This window comes from Anolis sagrei, chromosome X, assembly GCF_037176765.1.
Source record: "Anolis sagrei isolate rAnoSag1 chromosome X, rAnoSag1.mat, whole genome shotgun sequence".
NCBI lineage: Eukaryota > Metazoa > Chordata > Lepidosauria > Squamata > Dactyloidae > Anolis > Anolis sagrei.
In genome coordinates, this window is record NC_090034.1 from 88,931,327 (window position 1) to 88,956,866 (window position 25,540).

The window sequence follows — 25,540 nt, forward strand, 5'->3', positions numbered from 1 at the left end:
AAACAAGCACCTTGGTATCCCTATGGATGTCCTGGTCCTCAAATACTCTCTGCTTCATTCGGAAAAAAGCTGCACTCGCAGAGCTCAGGCGGTGTTGTATTTCAGTGTCAATGTTGACTTTTGTGGAGAGGTGGCTGCCAAGGTAGCCATCCAACATGGCACTAGATAGATACATATAATACTAACAACAGGGGCCCAAAGGTTTATGGCAAAGCAATGCCTCAGGTCTCGAGCGTCCCAGCAGGAAGTGCCTGGATGTGGAAGAAGAGCATGGAAATCACAGAGGGAAGCAGGGAGGACACTTCTGCTTCTGGTCCTGCCTCTCCCCCCCCCCCCCCTTTCCTCCCTCTTCCTACTCCTTGTATTGTCTTTTTCACATATTGGGAATGGAGAGAGAGTTGGGGAGCGCTTCTTTAATTGAAGGGGAAATGCAGTAGGTAAAGGAGCGCATTAGATAAGTGTCGGATAAGGTGGAATATCGGATAAGCAAAGTTCAAATAAGCAAGACTCTACTGTATGTGGAATGCTTTAGATTTCTATGATGGGGCATCCCTACACTGTTATTACTAGAGTTGCAAGATTAAATATGCCTTTAGTACTTAACACATTCTGGAAAAGGAAGCAGTAGCATGATATTTTGCTCATGTGAGGCAACGTTTTCTTGCTCCCTACTCTTCCCATATACTCACATTTCAGCCACGGCATCCACTGCCCTGTCAATAAAACCATTTGCTGGATGGCAGAGAATCAATGTCAATGGAAAATGTCCAGCTGTATTCCTATATTTGGAGGGCAATGATAATTCTGTACATTTAGCTGAAGGAACATAGCTGGGGGAAAGGTGGGTTTTCAATTGCTGGGCTCAGAATATTGGCATAAAATTGACTGAGATGATTATAGAATAATAGAAGCATCGCATTTGGAGGAATCTTGATGCTCATCTAGTCCAAACATAGGGAACAAATACGATGGGACTATTTACAATAGTGTAACAAACATAATATTCATGTTTTTCCAAATAATTAGTCAGATCTTTCAAAAGTCGTGTGGACAAACTTAAAGATATCCAAAATAGCCCCATGTGAGTTCAAGATGAGATAAAAAGTCTTGAGAATACTACAATGATTCCCAGGTTTGTTTGCTCCCCATGTTTGTGTATTATACAAATTAATTGAGTATTCTCATGATTAATTGAATTGAGCCTTTGCTGAAGTTTATAGCAACAGGACATTTGTGTATTTACATCTTACTTATAGTTACCTGTAGTTAGAACATCTAGTCCAAACCCCTGCCATGAAGGAATCCACTCAGTGCCAAGGGGTTCGGTAGGATCAGAGATGATTCTATGCCCTGGATAGAAAGCTGACTATCCTTAGTGACCCCTAAATGATGTGGCTCCAAAAATGTTATTAATTAATTGTTATTAATTATTGTCATTGGGCATTCCACCTGGAAAGAATTAGTATCTTTACTGTCAGGAAGAGCTTGAGAAGCTACTTTTCCCAAGTTATGCTGCAGAAGAAAGACAAGTTGTGAGTGCAATTGCTTTGCTTTGGGACACCTTTTCTTCCGATTTATTTTAAAATATGTCTTATGCTCCTTTTGTCCTACCTGTGGATGTCTCTCCTGCCATGAAGCCTAATAAGGTTATCCTGCTGAACAACTGCGCTGAGAAATGTGTCTGTAGCCTGGCTGGGGGCCTCATTTGTGAAGCCCATGCTTGCTCAGATAATGAAATCTGTGAAGTGAAGAATGGTGTCCTGCAGTGCAGCAGCAAAGGTAACCTATAGCAATTCCTTGCTTGTGTTCCAGTTGTGGGTGAAGGAACCAGTACTGGGTGATATATTTAAGAGGGTGGGCACAATAGCCCTGATTGTTCAGTGTTTATCTTTGCTAGAGATGGGTGTCGCACATGTGGGAAATCGTGTATTCCACAAACAACATGTGGCCTCCATAGACTTTTTGTTGTTCTTCTTCTTCAAGCTTTCCTACAATACCTGAAAGCCTTAAATCTGTTTGCAAGCTCTCCAACCCCAAAGAAAGAGTTTATTTAATGAAAATGGAAAGTAAAAAGTAAAATTAAGGTCTCCTTTTATTAAAAATGTCTCACTTAATTGCTAAATTATTTAATTTTAAATTATTCATGCCACTGAGTAGGTAAAGGTAGTCCCCTGACATTAAGTCCAGTCATGTCTGACTCTAGGGTGTGGTGCTCATCTCCATTTCTAAGCCGAAGAGCCAGCGTTGTCTGTAGACACCTCCAAGGTCATATGGCGGGCATGACTGCATGGAGCGCCGTTACTGAGTAGCTGTGAGTTTTCTGGGCTGTATGACCATGTTCCAGAAGCATTTCCTCTTGATGTTTCACCCACATCTATGGCAGGCATCCTCAGAGGTTCTGAGATCCATTGGAAATGACATGAGTGGGGTTTATATATCTGTGGAATGCCCAAGGTGGGAGAACTCTTCTCTGCAAGTGTGAATGTTGCAATTGGCCAACTTCATTAGCATTTAATGGCCTTGCAGCTTCAAAGCCTGTCTGGTTGCTGCCTGGGGCAATCCTTTGCTGGGAGGTATTTGCTGAGCCTGATTGATTCTTGTCTCGAATTCCCCTGCTTTCCCCCCTGAAATGTACAAGCATGTGAACAATTTCAAAAGAAAGGAGGAAACCATGAAAATGAACAACATCTGTTTACCAGTATTTAAAAAAACTCTAAAATCAGGACAGTAAATAATGAGCAACACTCAAAAAGCAGGGGAATTCCAGACAAGAATCAATCGGGGCCAGCAAACACCTCCCAACAAAGGATTTCCCCAATCAGCAACCAGCCAGATTTTGAAGCTGCAAGGCTATTAAATGTTAATCAAGGTGGCCAAGGTGGCCAAGGTGGGCAACATTCACACTTGGCCTCAAGCAGATAAGAGTTATTTCTCCCACCCTGGACATTCCACAGATATATAAACCTCACTTGCCCATTTTCAGCAGACCTCTCAACCTCTGTGGATGCCTGCCATAGATGTGAGTGAAATGTCAGGAGAGAATGCTTCTGGAACATGGCCATACAGCCTGGAAAACTCACCTCAACCCAGTGATTCTGGCCATGAAAACCTTTGACAATTCATACCCCTGCTGTGTAGTGTTTTAAGTTCTACTGCTCAACACTGCCTCTTCCAGGTAAATCTGTTGAGCCCACTGGTATGAAAAGGAGTCAGCGAGGAGGCATTTGCTGAAAATGCATCTAGCCTGGGTGCAGCTCTCAAGAGGCTCCCAGACGGCCCATCACTAGGATGTGGTGTTTTTTAAAATTTCAAAACAGTATTGATTTTTAAAATAGCTTTGCTTATCCTCCCCCTTCCACAGGGTTGTCCCATTAATGCTCTCTCTCCCATTCTTAGAGCCACCAACTCCCAGCTGTCTTACCGTTAAGTGCCGGAGAGGCATGGAATGCCAGATGATCAATGGACAACCGAAGTGCGTGCCAACCTCAAATTCTACCTGCTGGTTGTGGGGCGATCCACATTACTGCACTTTTGATGGCCACAAATTTGACTTCCAAGGCACCTGTACCTACACCCTGTGCAAGACAACAAATGATAATCTCGAATTCCCACCCTTCCACATTTTTACCAAGAATGAAAACAGAGGGAATAAGCATGTATCCTACATGGGAATTCTGACTTTTGAGACTTTGGGGTACAGCATCACAATGTCCAGATCAGAAGCTGGTTTTGTGAGGGTAAGTGATGGTGGGTTTAGAAAGAGACTCAATCACAAGCATCTCTGGCTGCTGTGATGGTTGCCGTTGGAGCACTCTTTAAAGTGAAGCTACATCAGGCATGGGCAAACTTAGGCCCTCCAGTTGTTTTGGACTTCAGGTACTGGCTTGTTCAGTAGACTCTCCTCTATAGTTCCATTTTGGCAGGAAGCCTTAGCATTGAAGGGTTGTGTTGTTAAAGTGTGAAGTATGGAACCCTGCGTGGACAGTTGGTCAATGTAACTTAAGCAACATGCAGTCATTGAATTCTTGACAGCAGAAGGTGTCACCCCAAAGTAGATTTATACAGAGAATGCAAGCTGTTTATGGTGACTGTGTTGATGTGAGTACTGTGCATCATTGGGCGAGTAAGTTTAAAGATGTTGAGGTGGGAACATCTGACTTGCGTGACAAAGAGTTGGACGTCCTGTGACAGCAACCACTGAGTTTCACAAGCAAAAGGTTGACATATTGATTCAGGACAATCATTGCAGCACTCAGAGAAAATTTTCAAGCATAATTGGCATTTCACAAGAACGTGTAGGTCACATTATTGCTTTGCTTGGCTATCGTAAGATCTGTGCACGATAGGTTGCAGAAATAGAGTGTTGACTTCTTCCGTGACAGCTTCAGAAAACTTATTTATTGTTGGCAGAAATGTATCCAATTGTCTGGTGATTGTGTGGAAAAGTTAATAGTGGTAGTTAAAGAGCACATTCTACGGATTATTTCTGCTTTTGATTTATTAAAATATTCCCATCTAAACCCAAGTAACAAAGGTGGAGGCATTACTATTCATTCAACCCTCATATTTTCACCAAACTATGTGCTTCTCAGAAAATAAGAAGCCTTGTGAAAAATGTAATTGTTTCTCATCTACGCTTAACAAAACCATTCCTATCTTTCTGAGCAATGACTTTTTTCTTCCCCTCCAATACAGGTCGATGGGATTCGGGCAGCCTTGCCCATCAATCTGGATGATGGGAGATTGCAGATTATACAAAGTGGCAACTCCGTCGTCATCACTACTGACTCTCAGCTCACATTATTTTATGATTGGGACCACCATGTGCGTGTCACCCTCAGCAGTGCTTATCTTGGGTTTGTCACTGGCCTTTGTGGGAACTATAATGAGGATCCCAAAGATGACTTCATGACACCAGAAGGAACATTGGCTCCAGATGCCAATGCCTTTGGTGAGAGCTGGTGGCTGAAGGGCCAAGATGATGACTGCTGGCATGATTGCCATGGGCCTTGTCAGCCTTGCCCACCTGATCTGATGACAAAGTATGGATCCGAGCAATATTGCGGACTGATAACTGCACCTTCAAACGGCCCCTTTGCCCCTTGCCATGACAAGGTGAACCCCGCCTTCTTCTTTGAGAGCTGTGTCTATGATGTTTGTGCCAATGAAGGCCACAGACCAACCCTGTGTGATGCCCTGAAGGCCTATGCAGATGCCTGCCAGAGAGAGGGAGTCCAGATTGGCGAATGGAGGAAAACCGCTGGATGCTGTAAGTGTGCAAGGGGACAAGCTCACTAGGCCAGACCGATTTCGTTGTTAGAGTGTTTGAATGGACACTATGCTCATTTTGTGTGATAAAGGTTCAGCATTCCAGATTCTTTTTCTTCTGCTCTAATGGTTTTACAAAATCCCCCTTCCCAATAGTCAGCACTCCTTGTTCATGAAGCCTGGTAAATTTTATATGTTTGGTTTGTTGTTCATTCGTTCAATCGTCTCCGACTCTTTGTGACCTCATGGACCAGCCCACGCCAGAGCTCCCTGTCGGCCGTCACCACGCCCAGCTCCTTCAAGGTCAGTCCAGTCACTTCAAGGATGCCATCCATCCATCTTGCCCTTGGTCGGCCCCTCTTCCTTTTGCCTTCCACTTTCCCCAGCATAATTGCCTTCTCTAGACTTTGCTGTCTCCTCATGATGTGGCCAAAGTACTTCAACTTTGTCTCTAGTATCCTTCCCTCCAGTGAGCAGCCGGGCTTTATTTCCTGGAGGATGGACTGGTTGGATCTTCTCGCAGTCCAAGGCACTCTCAGAACTTTCCTCCAACACCACAGCTCAAAAGCATCTATCTTCCTTCGCTCAGCCTTCCCTAAGGTCCAGCTCTCACATCCGTAGGTTACTACAGGAAATACCATGGCTTTGACTAGGTGGATCTTTGTTGCCAGTCTGATGTCTCTACTCTTTACTATTTTATTGAGATTGGACATTGCTCTCCTCCAGCAATTCCTTGTTAAGTGAAAAAAAATAAAGAGTCACACCATGGTCTTCAACCATGCTCTGACCTTGCTATAACCATTGGGTGAATTCTGTGATTATTAAATTTATTTAATAAGTATATCATTTTGGAGTGAAAATAGGTTGATAATCATTGGGGTCTTTCTTATCACCCTTCTTGTGAGTAGGGACCACTACACTCTGTTTCCAGCCCCCCGGAATTATACCTCTATTGTTGATTTTGGTAAACGTTTGATAAATATCAGGGTCCACCACTTGGAAAAATATTTGAATATTTTGGGAGGCATCATGTTTTCTCCTGGGGCTTTGCTCCAGAACAAGAGCTGGAGGAATTAATTCCCCAAACTACTGGAAGGGTTTTTTAAAAAAAATTAATGATGTTTAGGGGGTAAGCTCAGTAGGTTAGGCTGGTTTTGTTGTTAGAGTGTCCAAATGGATACTTGCTCATTTTGTGCAGTAAAGGTTCAACATTCCAGAGACAACATTATTTTCCTTGTCTTCTCTTGGCATTACATACCCCCTACACCTAAGAATCAGCAATCCTTGTCCACCGAGCCTGGTCAGTCTTCTTGTGCGGTTTTTTGCATTTGTGGCAGGCGGGGGGGGGGGGGGGGAGGATATACTTTTTTGCTTCACCCCCTACTTCTCTGAAAAAAGTTTTTGTACTTGGGAAAGCTGAGTGATGGGATGTTTTCCCATGTTTGCAGGCATGTCATTTTGGCTGCACAAGTATACGTATCTGGAATTCGTATCTAGAGTGACTATTACTATGTTTATGCATGGGCTTTGGCCCATTGTCTGAGAATCTTGGTCCTGCCAGTTATTTTAGAAATGCTCACTTGTGGAAGAAGTGTTTCCATGTGTAGAGCATGTGATACATTTACACCAGTGGTTCTGAATCAGCACACCAAATAACCAAACCAAATCTGAAGTTGACCAAAAACTGATTCATACTCCTTTTGGTACTAATGTTGGAGAGTGGTCCCTGGTCAAAGTGGTCCCTGGTGAAGTGGACCCTGGTCAAAGTGGTCCCTGGTCTTCCAGGGTCAGTGCTGAAACCAGTGATATCTAGATAAATGAAATCAAAAGTATTCACACCATTTACTAATCTAATGATCATGAAAATAAAAAGAAACCTCGTTGGTTTGTTAGGTTTATTCTGGAGAGCCAATGAATCCATTAGATTTATCTATATATTAACTCACCGTGCAAGAAAGGGTATTTATTTACTTACTTATTTATTTAGAACTTTGTATCCCGTTCTTTTCTACCTCTGTGGAGGGGCTCCAAACAGCTAACAGCAAACATTCAATGCAAAATAAATAACATCATGAAAACAACATACAGAAAATAAGTTCTAAAATACATATAAAACAGTTTATCAAGTTAAAACATCATCCAACTCAATCCAGATGTTGTCCATTAACTCTTAGTTTATACAGGATCATCCATCAATCTGCTAATGCCTGATTCCAAAGCCAGGATTTTAGCTGCTTCCTGAAGGATTGGGGGGGGGGGCAGACCTAATCTTGTCAGGGAGAGAGTTCCATAGCCAGAGAGCCACCACAGAGAAGGCCCTGTCTCTCGTCCCCAGCAAATGCGACTGCAAAGGTGGTGGGACCGAGAGCAGGGCCTCTCTATAAGATCTTAAAGTCTTTGATGGTTTATAGGAGGAGATACGTTCGGACAGGTAAACTGGGCTGCAGCCGTTTAGGAAGTGATATGTACTCTACTTTACTTTGGACTAAGAAGCCTGCTTCTCTGTAGAAGCTGCCATAGTCGCCCTTTGCTACTATTAGGATTCACTGGAAGTTTATGGAGCCTTCCAGAAGAGACAAGAGAGATCCAATTTGGCAATCTCTAATTTCTGACATAATTCATCATCATCATCATTTAATTACTTATTAATCGCCCTCCATCCAAGATGCTCTAGGAGATTTACTAGATAAAATTGTAAAGGATAAAAATACATACATACAGATATTGATAAAATTAACAAAGACCAAAAGCTCTAGTAAAAACCAGGTCTTAAGTGCTAGGGTAAAAGGCCCTAACTCATGCATGGCTCTCATATAGGGCGGCAAGGAATTCCACAAGGCGGGGGCAGAAATAGAAAAAGCTCTGCGTCTGGTCCTTTCCAAGTGCACTTCTCTAGGACCCGGTATATAAAGTAAGTTGCATTGGGATGGTCGTTGCGACCTCCGATGATGGGAGAATGAGAGATGGTCCCTAAACGACACCCAAGCTCTTAACGGTAGGTGAAGGAGATAGGGCAGCACCATCGAAGGTGGGTAGCAAATGGGTCAGACCAATCGAGCGGCCATGCCAGAGAATCTCAATCTTTGCCGGGTTCACCTTCAGTCTACTAGCACATAGCCAGTTCGACAGAGCCTCCAGACATAAGGTGAAATTGTCTGGTATGGACTTTGCTCCAGGCTCCAAATGCAGAAGGAGTTGGGTGTCGTCCGCATATTGATAGCAGTATAGGCCGAAACTCCGAGCCAAACTAGCAAGGGGTCTAACATAGATGTTGAAGAGAAGAGGGGAGAGAATTGCACCTTGGGGTACCCCACATAGGAGGGGAGATCTTTCAAAGATGTGATCCATATACTCATAGTAAGAAACCTTTTCTTCCAATAGCAGATGATATTCACAATTGTAACGTTCTCCTGTTTTCGCACAGTACCGCAGTGTCCTCCAAACAGCGAGTACCAGCCCTGCGGAACAGCCTGCCCTGCCACTTGTGCAGATCAAAGGGTTCAGTTGTACCCAGCTATATGTGTGGAAGGCTGCCAGTGTAAAGAAGGTTTTGTGCTGAGCCACGGGACCTGCATTCCTAGGAGCAGCTGTGGATGCTATTATGAAGGACGCCCCTATGCCCCCAATGAGAGATTCTGGGCCGACAACCAGTGTTCAAAGCTATGCGTGTGCAACCCAGCCACAAGGCACGTGGAGTGTGGACCCAGTGCTTGCAAAGCCTCAGAAAGATGTGACGTGCAGAAGGGCGTGCGGGGCTGCTACCCCATTGACTACGGTAACTGCACGGCGCAGGGAGACCCCCACTATCTTACCTATGACAAATGCAAGTATGATTTCCAAGGGAGCTGTTCCTATGTGCTTTCTGAAGTGGATCAAACCATAAAGGACGTGGAGTGGTTCGGTGTGTATGTTGAAAATGAACATCGGGGAAATCAACATGTGACCTGGACTCGGAGTGTGCAAGTCAATACCTTTGATGTGGAGATTGTTGTCAGTAGGCAGTATCCAGGTCAAATCTTGGTAAGTTGAGATAATATCTGGTAAGCAAGAACATGACCTTCCCTTTGTTAAGTCGAATCAGGCTGATCCTCAGCGTATTATTTTATGTTATTTTTTATATTTTTATTTATTGTGTTTATTTTTGATATGCCTTTCTTTCATTAAAGTGACACAAGGCTGCAAACTGACAAAAAGGCCAATAAACTACCCCTCCTCCTCCTCCTCTGTTCTTCTGTGCCTCATCTTCCTCAGACTCAAGCCCTGTCTCCCCTTGTAAGATCCATATTGTAAGACTCAGTGTATAAACATCCCACTAGAGAATGAATCCACTTTAAATCCGGTTTCTGCCTTCTACAGAATTCTGGGGTTTGTAGTTTAGGGAGGAGCCTTTAACAGCCTCACTAAACTACAAACTTCAGAATTCTGCAGGAGGTAGAAACCAGATTCAAAGTGGATTCATTATCACGTGTGATCAGTTAGCTAGATGATGCCAGTGGAGATTATGATGCCAGTGGAGATTAGCTCTCTGTGTTGATGCTTTTCCCTAAGTCTTTATCTTCTTTTGTTGAATCTCTTCCATCTCTCCCTTCTTCACAGGTTAGCGGCTTGTTGACCTCCCTTCCGTACAGCTCATTTGGAGGAAGAGTCAAGGCATTCAAGCAGGGCAACAATGCTGTGATCCAGGCAAGCTTTGGCCTTTCTGTCCGTTTTGACTGGAACGGCCATGTTTTTGTCACTGTACCCAGCACATATGCAGGCATCCTGCATGGTCTGTGTGGGAACTTCAATGGGAACTGCAAAGATGATGGCCTTGTGCCTGGTACTATCCTTATTCCCAGCATTCCAGTATTTGGGAAGACTAAGAAACCTGACCCAAAGTGCACTGAGATCACTGATCCAAAGTGCCCAGGCATGGAAACCATGCGAGACCAGCAGCGTGCCTCGGGCAAGGACTGTGGGCTCATTATTGCCAAGGATGGGCCCTTCCGGGAATGCCATGCACATATTGACCCAGAAGACGCTTTCTTGGATTGTATCTATGACTCCTGTTTCTTCAAGGGACACTATACTGCCATCTGTTCTGCAATTGCCAACTATGCCAAAGCTTGCCAGGCTGCTGGGATTACTATATACCCATGGAGATCTTCAACCTTCTGTCGTGAGTGCTTCATGATTCAAATAATTTTTTTCCTTGGGGAAGGACAAGTCCCTTTCTAGTAGCATTTATGTGAAGATAAAGAGGAGACAGTGTACAGTGTAAATGAGGGAGCAGATTGTAAACATATTGTTTAGTCTTCTTCCCCGTCCTGGATCTGGGCAAAATGGTCTCTCTAGGAATATGCTTGATCCAGCAGTGATTCTATGTTATATTTACCCTGGTTGTGCTGGAGGCCTTATCATATTCTCCAGGTTCTCCAGTGCAATTCTGTAGTATCCTGGATCTGGAAGTCAGGTGATGTAATGCCTTTTGATTGTATTCATGGTTAAGTATTACCATAAAGTATCATTCTTTGGTGGTACTTTTATTAGACCAGTAAAAAGGCAGAACATTCATCTTGTCACTCATGAAGGTAGCGACAAGTTGGCCTAATCAAGACATCACCAGGTGGTCAACATAGCTTCTGTTGTATTGACCTTATGGTTCCATCTGTTCTGGAATCGCTTACTATGCCAAAGCTTGCCAAGCTGCTGGGATTACTATACATATCTGTGGAGATCTTCAACCTTCTGCCATAAATGCCACATGATCCAAATCATATAAAGAAGAGAAGGGACAGTATAAACGAGGGAAGCTTTTACAAACACATGGTTTGATATTTTTCAGGGTTCTTCCACACATCCCTTTATCGCAGTCCAGATACCAAGGTTTCCCTGGTTTATGGAAAATTAATTGTGGGTTGGCCAGAACATCATGTGAACAGTCCCCTTGCAGAAGTTTCCGCAATAAAGAGGCTGTCTGGATGGGCCCTCTGTTATATGTGTTTGGGGGGGGGGGGGGATGGTCTATCTAGGGGTGCATCCACACAGTCGAAAATGTGCACTCTCCTGGATTTTTACATGGGGGGTCCAAATGATGATTCACATAAAAACGCATTAATTCACCACAAAGCAGGAAAACCCTTCTTTGTGGGAAATTAATTTGATACTGGATTAGCCTCAAGACTAACCCACTACTAAATTGATCTTGCCATAAAAACCCTGTGATAGGCTTTAGGATATGAGCTGAAGGTACATGCCAACAACTTCAACTAAAATATCTCTGTTTTTGTCTACAGCCCCAGCCTGTCCTAGAAACAGTCACTATGAATTATGTGCCAAGGAGTGCGGCCAGAGCTGCAGCACTCTTTATGTTCCAGCGTCTTGCCCTGCCAAATGCGAGGAGAACTGTGTCTGTGACAAGGGCTTCATCAAGAGTAATGATGCTTGTGTCCCAATTGCCGAGTGTGGCTGTTTCCATCGGGGCCAATACTATCCAGTATCTGAGTACTTCTACCCAAGTTGTGAAGAACGCTGCCAATGTCAAGCCGGTGGGACAGTGGTGTGTGAAGTGATCCGCTGTGGTCCCAACGAAGAGTGCAAATTGCTGGACGGAGTCCAGAAATGCCACCCAACTGGAAGTGCTACCTGCTCTGCTATTGGCAGCTTTTATCTTACCTTTGATAAGCTGCCCTTTAATTTCCAGGGCACCTGCACCTACATCCTTGCCAAACTCCAAGAAAACAATGTGGGTTTGACACCCATCACTGTTACTGTAGAGCATGAAGACTGGCTGAATGGGCAGATGACTGTGATCAAGTTGGTCCATGTACAAATCCCAGGCGCTGAGGTTACTCTGCTGCGGAACAAAGCGGGAAGCATCCTAGTAGGTCACTTCATGCTACTTATTGTTCAATAATGAGGCTAATTTCTTTCCCACTGGGCAAGGGTACTCACACATGAATTTAACTATGGATCTGTTGCAAATTATGCATTTGTCACCTCCTTTTCTGAGATACACACACACACACCGGGGGGGGGGGGGGGGCAGGCAGATGTTTCTGGGCATTTATCCTTTGTGAGCCAGACTATGATTTTAGAATTGTAGAATTATGAGGCTGGCAGGGCCAATCAAATTAGTGCAGGAAATCCAGTGAGAACATCCCATGCAGGTAACTGTATGGCCTCCTTTTGAAGATGAAAAAAGGAGTAAGTCGTGTCACTGTAACCACGGTGTATCTAGGCACTTTTAGGACCTTATCAGACAGTCTTTTAATATGTCTTTGAGTCCTTTGCGGGTTGAACTTTTGGGAAGAGAAACAAAGCTTAACCCTTTCTTTACAACTACAAATAGTCCCTAGATCCTTTCTCTACCATGGCTCAGTACTATGGAATCATTGAAGTTGTAGTTTCACAAGTGCTCAAGACCTTGTAAAACTACAACTCTCATGGTTGGGTTTGACATCCCTTGATCTGCCATGGCTCTATGCTATGAATCCTGGGAGTTGTATGTCAACAAGGTCTTTAACAAGCTTCCCAAAGTATGCTGGTGCCTCTATTGGGGACTCCATGTGAAAGCTTCCCTCCACCTGGAGTAAGAAACTCATGCAGGGAATCATAGCATTATAGAATCATAGAGTTGAAGAGACCTCGTGGCCCATCCAGTCCAACCCCCTGCCAAGAAGCAGGAAAACCACATTCAAAGCACCCTTGACAGATGGCCATCCAGCCTCTGCTTAAAAGCCTCCAAAGAAGGAGCCTCCACCACATTCTGGGGCAGAGAGTTCCACTGCTGAACAGTTCTCACAGTCAGGAAGTTCTTCCTAATGTTCAGGTGGAATCCCCTTTCCTGTACTTTGAACCCATTGTTCAATGTCCCAGTCTCCAGAGCTGCAGAAAACAAGCTTGCTCCCTTCTCCCTATGACTTCCCCTCCCTTGCTTATACATGACCATCACGTCTCCTCTCAGCCTTCTCTTCTTCAGGCTAAACATACCCAGCTCCTTAAGCCACTCCTCATAGGGTTTGTTCTCCAGACTCTTGATCATTTTAATCCCTCTCCTTCCCTTCCTTAGCTTCTTCTTTTGCGGGGGGCAATAGAGTGGGAACACTGCCTCTTCTCACTGCCTTCATGCGGGGTCCTTAGCATGTATAAGCTAGGCCAGTCTGGGATGGGTATGATTTTTTTGTCATTTTGCTGATTTACTAATGAATATATACGATACTCACTCATCCTTGATAATTTATTTATTTATTTATTTATTTAGTATCTAAAGCATTGCATAATTAGTAAAAAATTGATAAAAAGGAGCACAAGCAGCTAAATATCTTTTGATCAAAAACGGGCAACAGTGACCGCTTTATCTGTAGCCTCACACAATTCTTCCTCTCTGCACGAGGCAGGACATTGCGGACAAGCATACAAATGAGGAGTTGTTTTTTCTGCTCCACAGTCACACAAGGTGGAGGATTCTTTTAGGTAGTGCCATTTTGCCAGGCTGTCTTTTGATCTGCCCACTCCCCTTCTGAGTCTGTTCAGGGACTTCCAAGTTGCCCATTCTTGGTTTGCCCCTGGAGGAAGACCCTCGTGGGGGGCATTCAATTGGGATTTCCTGGTTTAGCTGCCCAGAGGGATACTGTTGCTGTTGCTGGGGGAACATTAAGAGGAGTGGTGCTTCTCATGAAGCTTTTCCTTGATTGGAGTCTACTGGGAGGAGGCTGATAGCTATGCAGTGCGTGGCTTTCACAGTGTTTAACCTTACTTCTCTCACAGTTGGTGGCAACCTCCCATTGCACATTGGGGGTGGGGGTACAATGCCAGCTAGCCTGTAGAGTTTATCAACAGGTGTAGGTTTGACCATGGGACCATATAGTATTGTAATTCAAAGTGGAATTTCAAATTTGATACCTACACTGAATATATTCGAACACAATCATGTTCCCTCACCATATATATTTTTCAATATTCTGTTTTTGGGGAGTATATTTGGGAAAATTCCATGTCAATGTCTGTTTTGTTAATCTGTAAAGCACATAACATCCCTTTTATTCCTGCCAAGTCAATACCAACGATATATTTATTTTTTGCTAATCTATAAAGTGCATTTTACTCATCAGATTATCCTCTTTATTCCTGCAGGTAGATGGAGTATTCCACTACCTTCCTGTGAATCTTTTGGATGGGCAAGTGGGAATCTATCAGCATGGATTCAATATCAGGATAGAGAGTGCTTCTGGCTTTGCAGTGACCTACGACCTGTATCACCATGTGAGGATTACCGTTCTCAGCACCTATCAGGGTCAAATGACAGGCTTGTGTGGCAACTACAATGGAAAGCAAGAAGATGATCTTCAGCTTCCTGATGGCAGTGTCGTATCTGATGTGGCGACATTTGTTGCTGCCTGGAAAATCCCAGTCCTTGGTGTATCCTGCACAGATGGATGCTCTGGATCCCACTGCCCACTTTGTGAGATAGAAAAGCAAGAACTTTTTAAGCAGCGCAGCTACTGTGGGATCCTCACAGCATCAGATGGACCTTTCCAGGCCTGCCATGCCATCGTGGACCCCAATGTGTACCTGAACAACTGTGCCTTTGAATTGTGTATAAATGGTGGGGACAAGAGGGCCCTGTGCCAGGCCATCCAGAGTTATGTGACTGCCTGCCAAGAAGCCAAGGTCAACCTGCCACCTTGGAGAAGCCCATTGTTTTGCCGTGAGTAGCAATTAGATTTCTTTCTGTTTTTAAGTCACAGAATCAGAGTGCCGGAAAGGAACTTATGTGCCATCAGATCCAACTTCCTGTCCCCAGTACAGGATTTCTAGCCAAAGCATCCCCAGCAGGCCTCTTTATGAAGTTGTTCAGACTAGGAGATTACCATATATACATAAGTATAAGCCCTCTTTTTAGGCTGAAAAAGCCCCCCTTGGTTTACACTTGAGTCAACGTTTTTTATTTATTTATTTATTTATTTATTTACTGTATTTGCATACTGCCTTTCTCAGCCCGCAGGCGACTCAAGGCGGTTTACAGGGCAAAATTCAATGCCCAATATCATAAATACAATTAAAAACATTAACATATAATACAAAACCATAACAAAATCAATAAAAACATAAATCATTTGCATCTCCTTGTTAAAAACATTGTCCGGTCCCATCGTCTAGTCGTTCCATTTTCCTATATCAGTTACTCTGCATTTGCAAATGCTTATTATTATTATTATATTTATTATTTTACTCTATTATTATTATTACATTTACATTACATTACTTTGCTCTATTATTAGTATTTTATCACATTTATTCTTTTACTCTATGTATTATTGTAATTATTATATTTATTATTTTACTCTATTATTATTATTATTTTACTTTATGATTATTATTACATTTATTACTTTATTATTATTTCTGTTATTATTACTTTTCCCTTATTTTACTGTATTACTATTATTTTTGTCACATTTATTATTTTACTTTCTTTCTTATTATTGGAAGGATACGTAAGCACATTTACATTGTAGAAGGTTAAAATGATGGATTAATCTGAGTTGGACCATCTTATCTTAAATTAAGGTAAAGGTAAAGGTAGTCCCCTGACATTAAGTCCAGTCATGTCTGACTCTGGGGTGTGGTGCTCATCTCCATTTCTAAGCCGAAGAGCCAGCGTTGTCTGTAGATACCTCCAAGGTCATGTGGCCGGCATGAAATTAGTTTTATGTATATATTCAAAAACATTTAACCTACTGTAATTTTATTGGTATCTATTTTTATTTTGAAATTTACCAGTAGCTGCTGCATTTCCCACCCTTGGTTTATACTCGAGTCAATACATTTTCCCAGTTCTTTTATGGTAAAATTAGATGCCTCGGCTTATATTCAGGTCGGCTTATACTTGAGTATATATGGTACACTGCCGCTCTTGGCAATTACTTCCATTGATTAATTGTTCTCACTGTCGAGAAGTTCCTTCTAATGTTTAGTTGAAACCTAACCTTCTGTAACTTAAAACCATTAGAGCTAGTTCTACTCTCTGAGGCAGCAGAAAACAAACCTTCCCCCTCTCTTCTGTAACAGCCCTTGAGGTACACATTTAAAGAGAGTAGTTTTGTCAGTGTAGATGTTACCTCCATTACACAAATTTTGGTCAAACAGAGGTACCATGAGGCTGAAAAGCTGGGGAGGTGGGCTACAACGATCCTCAAGGTAATGGTTCCTATGCTTGTTACTGAAGACTCCACCTCACTTTCCACCCTCGAGAAAGAATGAGATGTTGGGTAAATTGGCTGGTGTTCAGCACACCACATCATATGGCCACAAAAGCTGACCTGCTCTGGTCGACACCACATGCCACCACCCCAAACAGGATGACACAATTCTCTGTTATTTTGAGTTCCTTCCTACCTGCAGTCATTAATCTCCTTTCTCGTTTCTCCTACAGCCACGACTTGTCCACCCAACAGCCATTATAGGATCTGCTCTAACTACTGCGAATCAAACTGTGCAAGACTCACGGATCGCCATAAGTGCCCAGAGAGCTGTGCAGAAGGTTGCCAATGCGACGACGGGTTCTTCTTTGATGGCCTCAAGTGTGTTCCCTTGGACAATTGTGGCTGCTTTCAAAACAATAGGTGCCTCCCGGTATGTGAAGAAGGCTATATTGGGGCTGAAGATGTTGTTAGGTTGTACTTACAGAAGCTTTTTAGTCTTGGAATGCTTCTGCATTAGCTATTAGAATTATTTGATTATAGTCTACAGTGTGGGATGGTTTATGCTTTGCAAAAAAATTCCAGTCCCCTCCCACATATTGGGGGTCATTTCAGCTTTACTCCTGTTGGGACCGACTATATAGATTTAGTAGGAGCTCCCGGTGGTGCAATGAGTTAAAGCCTTGTGCTGGCAGGACTGCCGACCAAAAGGTCGGTGGTTTAAATGCTGTGAGTGGGGTGAGCTCCTGTCTGTCAGCTCCAGCTTCCCATGAGGGGACATGAGAGAAGCCTCACACAGGATGGTAAAACATTGGCCATCCCCTGGGCAATGTCCTTGCAGGCAGCCATTTCTCTCACACCAGAAGCAACTTGCAGTTTCTCAAATCACTCCTGACACAAGAAAATTGAATTTATTGTTAAAGAGAGGACTCCACCACTCTTCTGCTTATAGATCATTGTACAACGCGGAAATAGAAGAGCAATGTATACGTTAATAACTAAAATGACATCTCAATCTCATATGAAGAACTGAGCTATAAATAAAGGTTGTATTCAGAAGCACTGGCTGATATTTGGAAGGTTGTTTTGAAAAATACCAAATAATCTTCTATCCTTTCATCTTGAAAATTAAAAGCAAATTGGAAAATTTATTAGCACAATCCCTCCCACCACTTATAGAACAATTTCTCTCTAGCTATCTCTATATATACATACATATATATATATATATAGAGAGAGAGAGAGAGAGAGAGAGTTCATTTGTAGTTCTGCAATACAGTAGAGCCTTGCTTATCCAACCTTTGCCCATCCAACGTTCTGTATTATCCAATGCAGTCTGCCTCCCGCCCAGATCCACAGCGGTTTCAGTACATTGCAATGTTTTGGTGCAAAATTTGTAAATACAGGAATTACTACATAACATTACTATGTATTGAACTGCTTTTTCTGTCAATTTGTTGTAAAACATGATGTTTTGGTGCTTAATTTGTAAAATCATAACTTAATTCAATGTTTAATAGGCTTTTCCTTAATCCCTCCTTATTATCCAACATTTTCACTTATCCTATATTCTGCCGGCCTATTTATGTTGGATAAGCAAGACTCTACTGTAATCAGCTACCCTTTCCTTTTGTCATAGTGGCCATTAAACTGCCGTGGCACCTTTTTCAGTCTTGTGCTAATTAAGCCACAAATGCTATTCCTATTTGTATGCAAAATAACCCCTTTCCCCTCAAAACTACGCCTTGTTATTATGCAAGTTAGACAAAACCAAACTGCATATTGTTCCTTGTTTGCAGAATTGTTGTTTTTCTAGTTGCTGAATTTGGTATAGTGAGCTATTGGTATCCACTGGGATTTGATTCCAGAGGTCCCTGTGGATGCCATCATCTGCGGGTACTACTTTACTACTATTATATACGGTGGCATAGTAAGATGTATATAGAATGACTAAATCAAGGCTTGCTTTTGGATATATATATATATATATATATATATATATATATATATATATATGAATCCTGGGCACAGAATCCATGGATGCAGAAGGCCAACTGTATATTTCTTCATGTAACTAGCTGTTTCCTGCTTCTCCTCCTCTTTGTAGCAAGGAGAGAGTTACCTTTCTTCTGACTGCAAGACACGCTGCACTTGCCAAACCGATGGCTCGGTGATATGCACAACCAATGACTGTGCTGCTGAGGAAGTGTGTGAGCTGAGAGATGGGGTCCATGGCTGCTTTTCGACAGAGGGTCACTGCACACTGATGCCAGGGGCTCACCTCTCTACATTTGATGGTCTTTTTGGGGATGTTCCTACTCCTGGCTCCTACCAGTTGGTTTCCATTTGTGATCCCAGCTCTGAGGATTGGTTCCGAGTGGTTGTAGGAGTTGCCTCTTGCCAGCCTATTGGAACTGTTGCCCCCACATTGCTCCATGTCTTCTTCAAGGACTTATTTATAAGTGTAAATGGACAGAATGAAATTTGGGTAAGTGGAAAACTGACAAAAGAAAATAAGGTTTCAAAATATATATTCTGGCATGTATTTTGTGTCTTCTAACTCCTCATGGACTAGTTTCAGCTTGTTTAGGCAGGACACTGTGCATGACATCCTCCAATTAGACAGTTGTGTTGTTTACTGACCCGAAATTGGAATTGATTGTGTAATATATATGAAAAGATAACCCAGTTTAGAGGATAGGGTTCAGGACCTTGGATAGCTCCATTAATGATTGTACTAAAGCAATGTTTCTCAACCTGGGTCTCAGGACCCTGGGGGGTTGTGAGGGGATGTCAGAGGGGTCACCAAGGACCATCCGAAAACACAGTATTTTCTGTTGGTTTTGGTGGTTCTGTGTGGGATGTTTGGCCCAATTCTATCATTGGTAGTGTTCAGAATCCTCTTTGATTCTGTAAATCCCAGCAAATGTTAAGGTCTATTTTCCCCAAACTCACATTTGGGCATATTGAGTATTCTTATCAAGTTTGATCCAGGTCCATCATTGTTTGAGTCCACTGTGCTCTTTGGATGTAGGTGAACTACAACTCCAAAATTCAAGATCAATGCCCACCAAAACATCCAGTATTTTCTCTTGATCATGGGAATTCTGTGTTCCAAGTTTGGTTTACTTCCATCATTGGTGGAGTTCAAAAGACTCTTTGATTGGTGAACTATAAATCCCAGCAACTACAACTTCCAAATGACAAAATCAATCCCCCCCAATCCCACCAGTAAATTTGGTCCAGTGAATGAAATACATCCTAAATATCAGATATTTACATTCTGATTCATAAAAGTAGCAAAATTCCAGTTATGAAGTAGCAACGAAAATAATATTATGGTTGGGGGTCTGTATTAAAGAGTCACGGCATTAGGAAGGTTGAGAACCATTGGACTAAAGTAATTTCTACGGGTTTTTTTTTACAAAATACATATTTTTGCACAAAATATACTGTTCCCCATATACTATATTTGTAATTTTGCATAGCTGAAAATAAAAGGAAAAGAAATACAAAATGACCAGTCTTTTCATGACCAGGGGATGCTGAGCCAGTGCTGGGATTTTGATAACTGTCTGTGAATGTAACTTCTTGGGAATAGGTCCAAATTAACTCCTAACTCATCCAAAACAAACAAACAAACCAAAAACACTAGAACTCTCAGACAGTGACATTTTCAACATCCATATTTTCATTCTTTTCTATTCTTATTGAAGGAAAACAAAGGGGAAAAAACTTCAAAACACACCTAAAATTTCCAGTGAACTCTTGTCTGTTTGAGGTAGGTATGAATGTTGCAATTGGCCACCTTGATTAGCATTTACTGCCCTAGTAGTTTCAAAGTGTGGCTTCTTACTCCCTGGGGAAATCCTTTGTTGGGAGGTGACCAAAATAGGAACAAGGTGGCCAATTACAACATTCACACCTAGCTCCAACAGAGAAGAATTCTTTCTCCCACCCTGGACATTCCACAGATATATATAAACCCAATTTTCCTAGTTTCCAACAGACCTCACAACCTCTGAGGATGCGTGCCATAGATGTGGGTGAAACATCAGGAGAGAATGCTTCTGGAACATGGCCATACAGCCCGGAAAACTCACAACAACCCAGTGATTCTGGCCATGAAAACTTTTGACAATACAAAGTTATTATTATGTTTCCTTATTCACTGCATGTGTTTCTCCTTTCTTTTAAAGCTCAATTGGCCCTGGCTTTCTTGTTTCTCTCTTGTAGGTGAATGGACTGCCTGTTCCGATCCCATACACTGCTCCTGGCGAAGTAACACTTAGCCTGGCTGGCAACACTCTCCTCCTGCAGTCACCACAAGTTAAAGTGTCCCTGAGCTCCACTGGCGAAGTACATGTGACTGTCAACCCCAGTTTATCAGGGAGAGTATGTGGAGCATGTGGAAACTTCAATCATAATCAAATCGATGATCTGAAGGTTCCAGGTGGAGTGGATGTCCAGAATGTGCCTGAGCTGATGATATCTTGGATAGCCAAAGATTTCACTCTCTGGTAAGTTAGCTTTCGATTATCTGTCCGCACAGATGCCCCTTCCCTAAATAATCAATACTTAAACGTCCCTAAGGATGTTAAATGTTGAAATGGTTTTGAAAAATAACAAATTATTTTGCTTTATAATGTAGAAATGAGAATTGAGATTTATTTTTTCCATGTTCTTAAAATAATCTTAGCATAAGCACAAAGGATGTGCAGTTCCTCAGATGTTGCTACATGATGAGTCCCATCATCCCTGTTTCACTGTACTGAAAGGGCTGATGGTATTACGGCCCACCATCAGCATGAAAGCCATGTGTTTCTCAGTCCTGCTGTAGCAAAAATAGATCAATTTTCAGGAAGAAGAGGAGAGGTGAAAGGGGAGGGCAAGTTTCACTGCATGGTTTGGAGCTCAGAATCTCCTTGGTGGCATTGCTGGATCTGATCCCATTTATCTATTATTTATTTATAATTTACGACATTTATATGCCTCCCTTCTCGCCCCAAAGGGGACTCAGAGTGGCTTACAAGTAATATGTAAATTCAATATATTATATTGTTACCATAGCACAATATTAATATTATACTCAGTTCTTGTGGGTTTTTTCGGGCTATATGGCCATGTTCTAGAGGCATTTCTCCTGACGTTTCGCCTGCATCTATGGCAAGCATCCTCAGAGTTGAGGTCTGCTGGGGCTGGGAAAAAACGGGTTTATATATCTGTAGAATGACCAGGGTGAGACAAAGGGCTTTTGTAAGTTGGGCTAGGTGTGGATCTTTTGGGCTAGCCCAACTTACAAAAGCCCTTTGTCTCACCCTGGTCATTCCACAGATATATAAACCCCTTTTTTCCCAGCCCCAGCAGACCTCACCTCTGAGGATGCTTGCCATAGATGCAGGCAAAACGTCAGGAGAAATGCCTTTAGAACATGGCCATATAGCCCGAAAAAACCCACAAGAACTGAGTGATTCCAGCCATGAAAGCCTTCGACAATACATTAATATTATATATTACTATATTGTACCATAACATGCAAAGCATCCTGGTAAATGATTCCATGATATAAATCAAGGTTATTCAGCCTATATAATTATTGTCTGCCTCACCATGGACAATATTTATGCCTGTTGACTATGTCAGAGTGCGACAGAAGCTTTGAAGCTTAGAAGAATGCACACTTTGAGACTTCAGTAAAAGCAAACATTTAGCTTTACTGAGTAGAGCAAATATACAACACACATTCACATTTACATCCAACCAAACAGACAGGAACAAGACAAAAAAACACACCGAAGTAAGAAGGACAAACGAAACCTTATCTCTGGATCCTCCCTACGAGTTCCAGGCAAACTCAGGGTCACATCTTCACAGTTCATTAGAGGCTTGACTGATTAACCCTTTCAGTGTCAATGCACTCTTTGGTAATATTTTATTTATTTCTCGTGTCAGGGCAACCAGTCGATTATATTACATTTCTGACAGAATAAAGCAAACAAACAGACAAAATACAAAATTTGTGAGTTTGGTAGTTGATTAAATGTCCTTTGACCAGTAGCTAGCCACTTGGAGTGCTTCTGGTGTTGCTGCAAGAAGGTCCTCCATTGGCAGGGCTCAGGTTGCATTGCAGCAGGTGGTCAGTGGTTTGCTCTTCTCCACACTCACATGTCGAGGATTCCACTTTGTAGCCCCATTTCTGAAGGTTGGCTCTGCATCTTGTGGTGCCAGAGCGCAGTCTGTTCAGCGCCTTCCAAGTCGCCCAGTCCTCTGTGTGCCCAGGGGGGAGTCTCTCATTTGGTATCAGCCATTGGTTGAGGTTCTGGGTTTGAGCCTGCCACTTTTGGACTCTCGCTTGCTGAGGTGTTCCAGCGAGTCTCTCTGTAGATCTTAGAAAACTATTTCTAGATTTAAGTCATTGACGTGATGGCTGATACCCAAACAGGGGATGAGCTGGAGATGTCTCTGCCTTGGTCCTTTCACTATTGGCTGCTACTTCCCGGCGGATGGTAATGCAATCAGGTTACATTCACAGGCATTGCACAAAATTACATTTAAACATTCACATTACACTAATCTTACATTAACAGATTACAAATGTTTTTTTTTTCTTTCCTGGAAAGTTGTCCTGAATAGGTTGCCAATGGTTTATGGACTACCCTGATTCAGTTGTGTACTACGATATCATTTGAATGGTAGTTTCAAGTAGCATCACTCCATGATACATTGAGTGGGAGATGGGAATGTTAAGAAGATATTGCTTAAAGATAATGGTCTTAGTTCTGTCGCCAAAGAAACATCCTCACATTTGGAAGTGAATATTGTCTGCGCAGGGTTCAGGTAAACACACAAAACACCTGTGCGAGTAGGTATGTGAATCAATCCTCTCAGGTCCTCCTCCATCTGCACTTGGGACTTAATGTCTCTCAAGGCAAGCAGTTAGGATTTGATCCAAAACACTTAGCAGTGATGTATAGTTCAGCCTTTGACCTTGTTTTATGGCTCACTGCTATAATAAGCACATTTGAGCTCTGGCTTTCATCAAACTCCTTTGGAGGTTTATATTTTTCAGTCATTGCTCTATATACAGCTATTTACAGGTCTGCTATCAGTATATAGAGCAGATTACCAGCCCAGATTACCTGATCAAACGTATCTCCCATTACAAACCATAACAGAGTTTGAGATCAGCTGGAGAGGCCTTGCTCTCAATCCCACCATCATCGCAAATGCGACTGGTGGGGATGAGAGACAGGGCCTTCTCAGTGGTGGCTCCTCGCCTGTGGAACTCTCTCCCCAGTGATGTCAGATTGGCTATCTCCCTCCTTTCCTTTAGAAAGAAACTCAAAGCCTGGTTATGGAACCAAGCGTTTGAACGATAGAAGCAGCAATCGAGAATAAGACTCGTGATAAGAATGACAGTAGACTAACCCGAACTTGGATTTTAAACCTGTGTAATTTCAAACACATGCCTTATTAATGTAATGTTTTAATGAATTGTTTTAAATGTAGTCAAATATTATTAAAGGGCCTGCTCCCCTTCAGCTCTCCCTCCCGGAATGGATCACTACACATGCTTTATGAATGCGGATGGCACTGAACAACTGCTTGTTGTGAAGCCACCTTGAGTCCCCCCTCGGGGCTGAGAAGGATGGGGCACAAATGTACGAAATAAATAAATAAATAAAATATATACATAGATATACTCACAACCATAGCAAGATGACCATAGCAAGACACGCACGTAACAAGATAACAACAAATCACAGATACAATAATTCAGTGAGTTCCAGATGGCAAGGATGGCAAAGGGAGAACAGTGGCACATGGCAAAGAGAATCTGCACATGTCTGCCACTTCCTTATATACCCAGAGTGGCAACAGGAAATGGTGCCATTTTTATCATGCCTGTCACATGGTCATGACTCAGCTGTCCCTCTAGGTTCCACATCTCCACTTTCTTAATCCTTTCAATGGAGTGTGCTGTGACCACATGTCCATTAGAATGGTATGTTTCACACAATGGAGTTACATGCAATACATTTCTATCTAATACAGAATTTTCTACCTGGAAAATATCACCCTGAAATCATCCTCAGACAGATGGGCAATTTTGCTCATCTCTAAGTCCAGGACATGCAACAATTGCCGTATGTGACAGATGCACTGGGACTGTGGCGCAGCTGGCTGGGAGTCAGCTGCATTAAGATCACTAGTAACCGAAAGGTCATGAGTTCAAGGCCAGCCCCGGTCGGAGTGAGCTTTCGACCGATTTGTGTAGCTTGCTGTTGACCTTTGCAGCCCAAAAGACAGTTGCATCTGTCAAGTAGGAAATTTAGGTACTGCTTATGCGGGGAGGCAAATTTAACTAATTTACAAGGCCATAAAAATCTCCAGCAAGCATGCAAAGAATGAGGAAGTACTTCATCAGTGTCACAAATGGACAGTGAAGCAACAGCTCCCTGGTGGCTAGAATACTCTCATGAAAAGCTGGAATGTTAAATAGCCTCTGAGTGTCTGTCTATATATGTTGTGTGTCTGTGGCATTGAATGTTTGCCATGTATATGTACATTATAATCCGCCCTGAGTCCTCTGTGGGGTGCAAAGGGTTGAATATAAATACTGTAAATAAATAAATAAATACATACATACATACATACATACATACATACATAAATGTTCAGCCCCCAACCATACTATCCATCCTCACAATGCTGGGAAACCAATTTGGATCAGCTCTCTCTCTACACCATTTAGAAAATCTGACATAGTTGCTAACTGTATGAATTCTCTAACTGGTTTTTCTCTTTTTTTCTCACCCCAGTCTGGAATGAAAGAAGATTCACTTGGTAAACTGAAAGCTCTGCTGAAATGCTCCTAAAGTGTGAGGGGAAATGGGGAAATAACGCACGTAAGCCCTGGAAAATCATTGCCATATCATCTCCAGATTTATGGGATTTCTCGTGGGAAAGACTCTTTTGCACAAATTTTTAGAGAGATGATATTTTATGGAAATTGTTAAAATTGACGTCATGGAATATATCGACCTCAGAAACCGACTTCATTTTTACGTGTGGATTTAATCCTTGTT

The 25,540-nt window shown here is 42.4% G+C and overlaps 1 protein-coding gene across 1 annotated transcript in view; it reads left to right on the forward strand.

Moving 5' to 3' along the window:
- Positions 1–25,540, forward strand: part of LOC132780282 (IgGFc-binding protein-like) — a 66,283-nt gene extending 40,743 nt beyond the window's left edge. Inside the window, exons 15-25 of the mRNA XM_067460751.1 lie at positions 1,638–1,779; positions 3,397–3,737; positions 4,696–5,269; positions 8,693–9,288; positions 9,865–10,426; positions 11,544–12,130; positions 14,383–14,956; positions 16,685–16,884; positions 18,559–18,939; positions 20,688–20,971; positions 25,274–25,540. Of these exons, the coding sequence (XP_067316852.1) occupies positions 1,638–1,779; positions 3,397–3,737; positions 4,696–5,269; positions 8,693–9,288; positions 9,865–10,426; positions 11,544–12,130; positions 14,383–14,956; positions 16,685–16,884; positions 18,559–18,939; positions 20,688–20,971; positions 25,274–25,283 (4,251 nt within the window). The 3' untranslated portion in view covers positions 25,284–25,540. The remainder of the gene's footprint in view (positions 1–1,637; positions 1,780–3,396; positions 3,738–4,695; positions 5,270–8,692; positions 9,289–9,864; positions 10,427–11,543; positions 12,131–14,382; positions 14,957–16,684; positions 16,885–18,558; positions 18,940–20,687; positions 20,972–25,273) is intronic.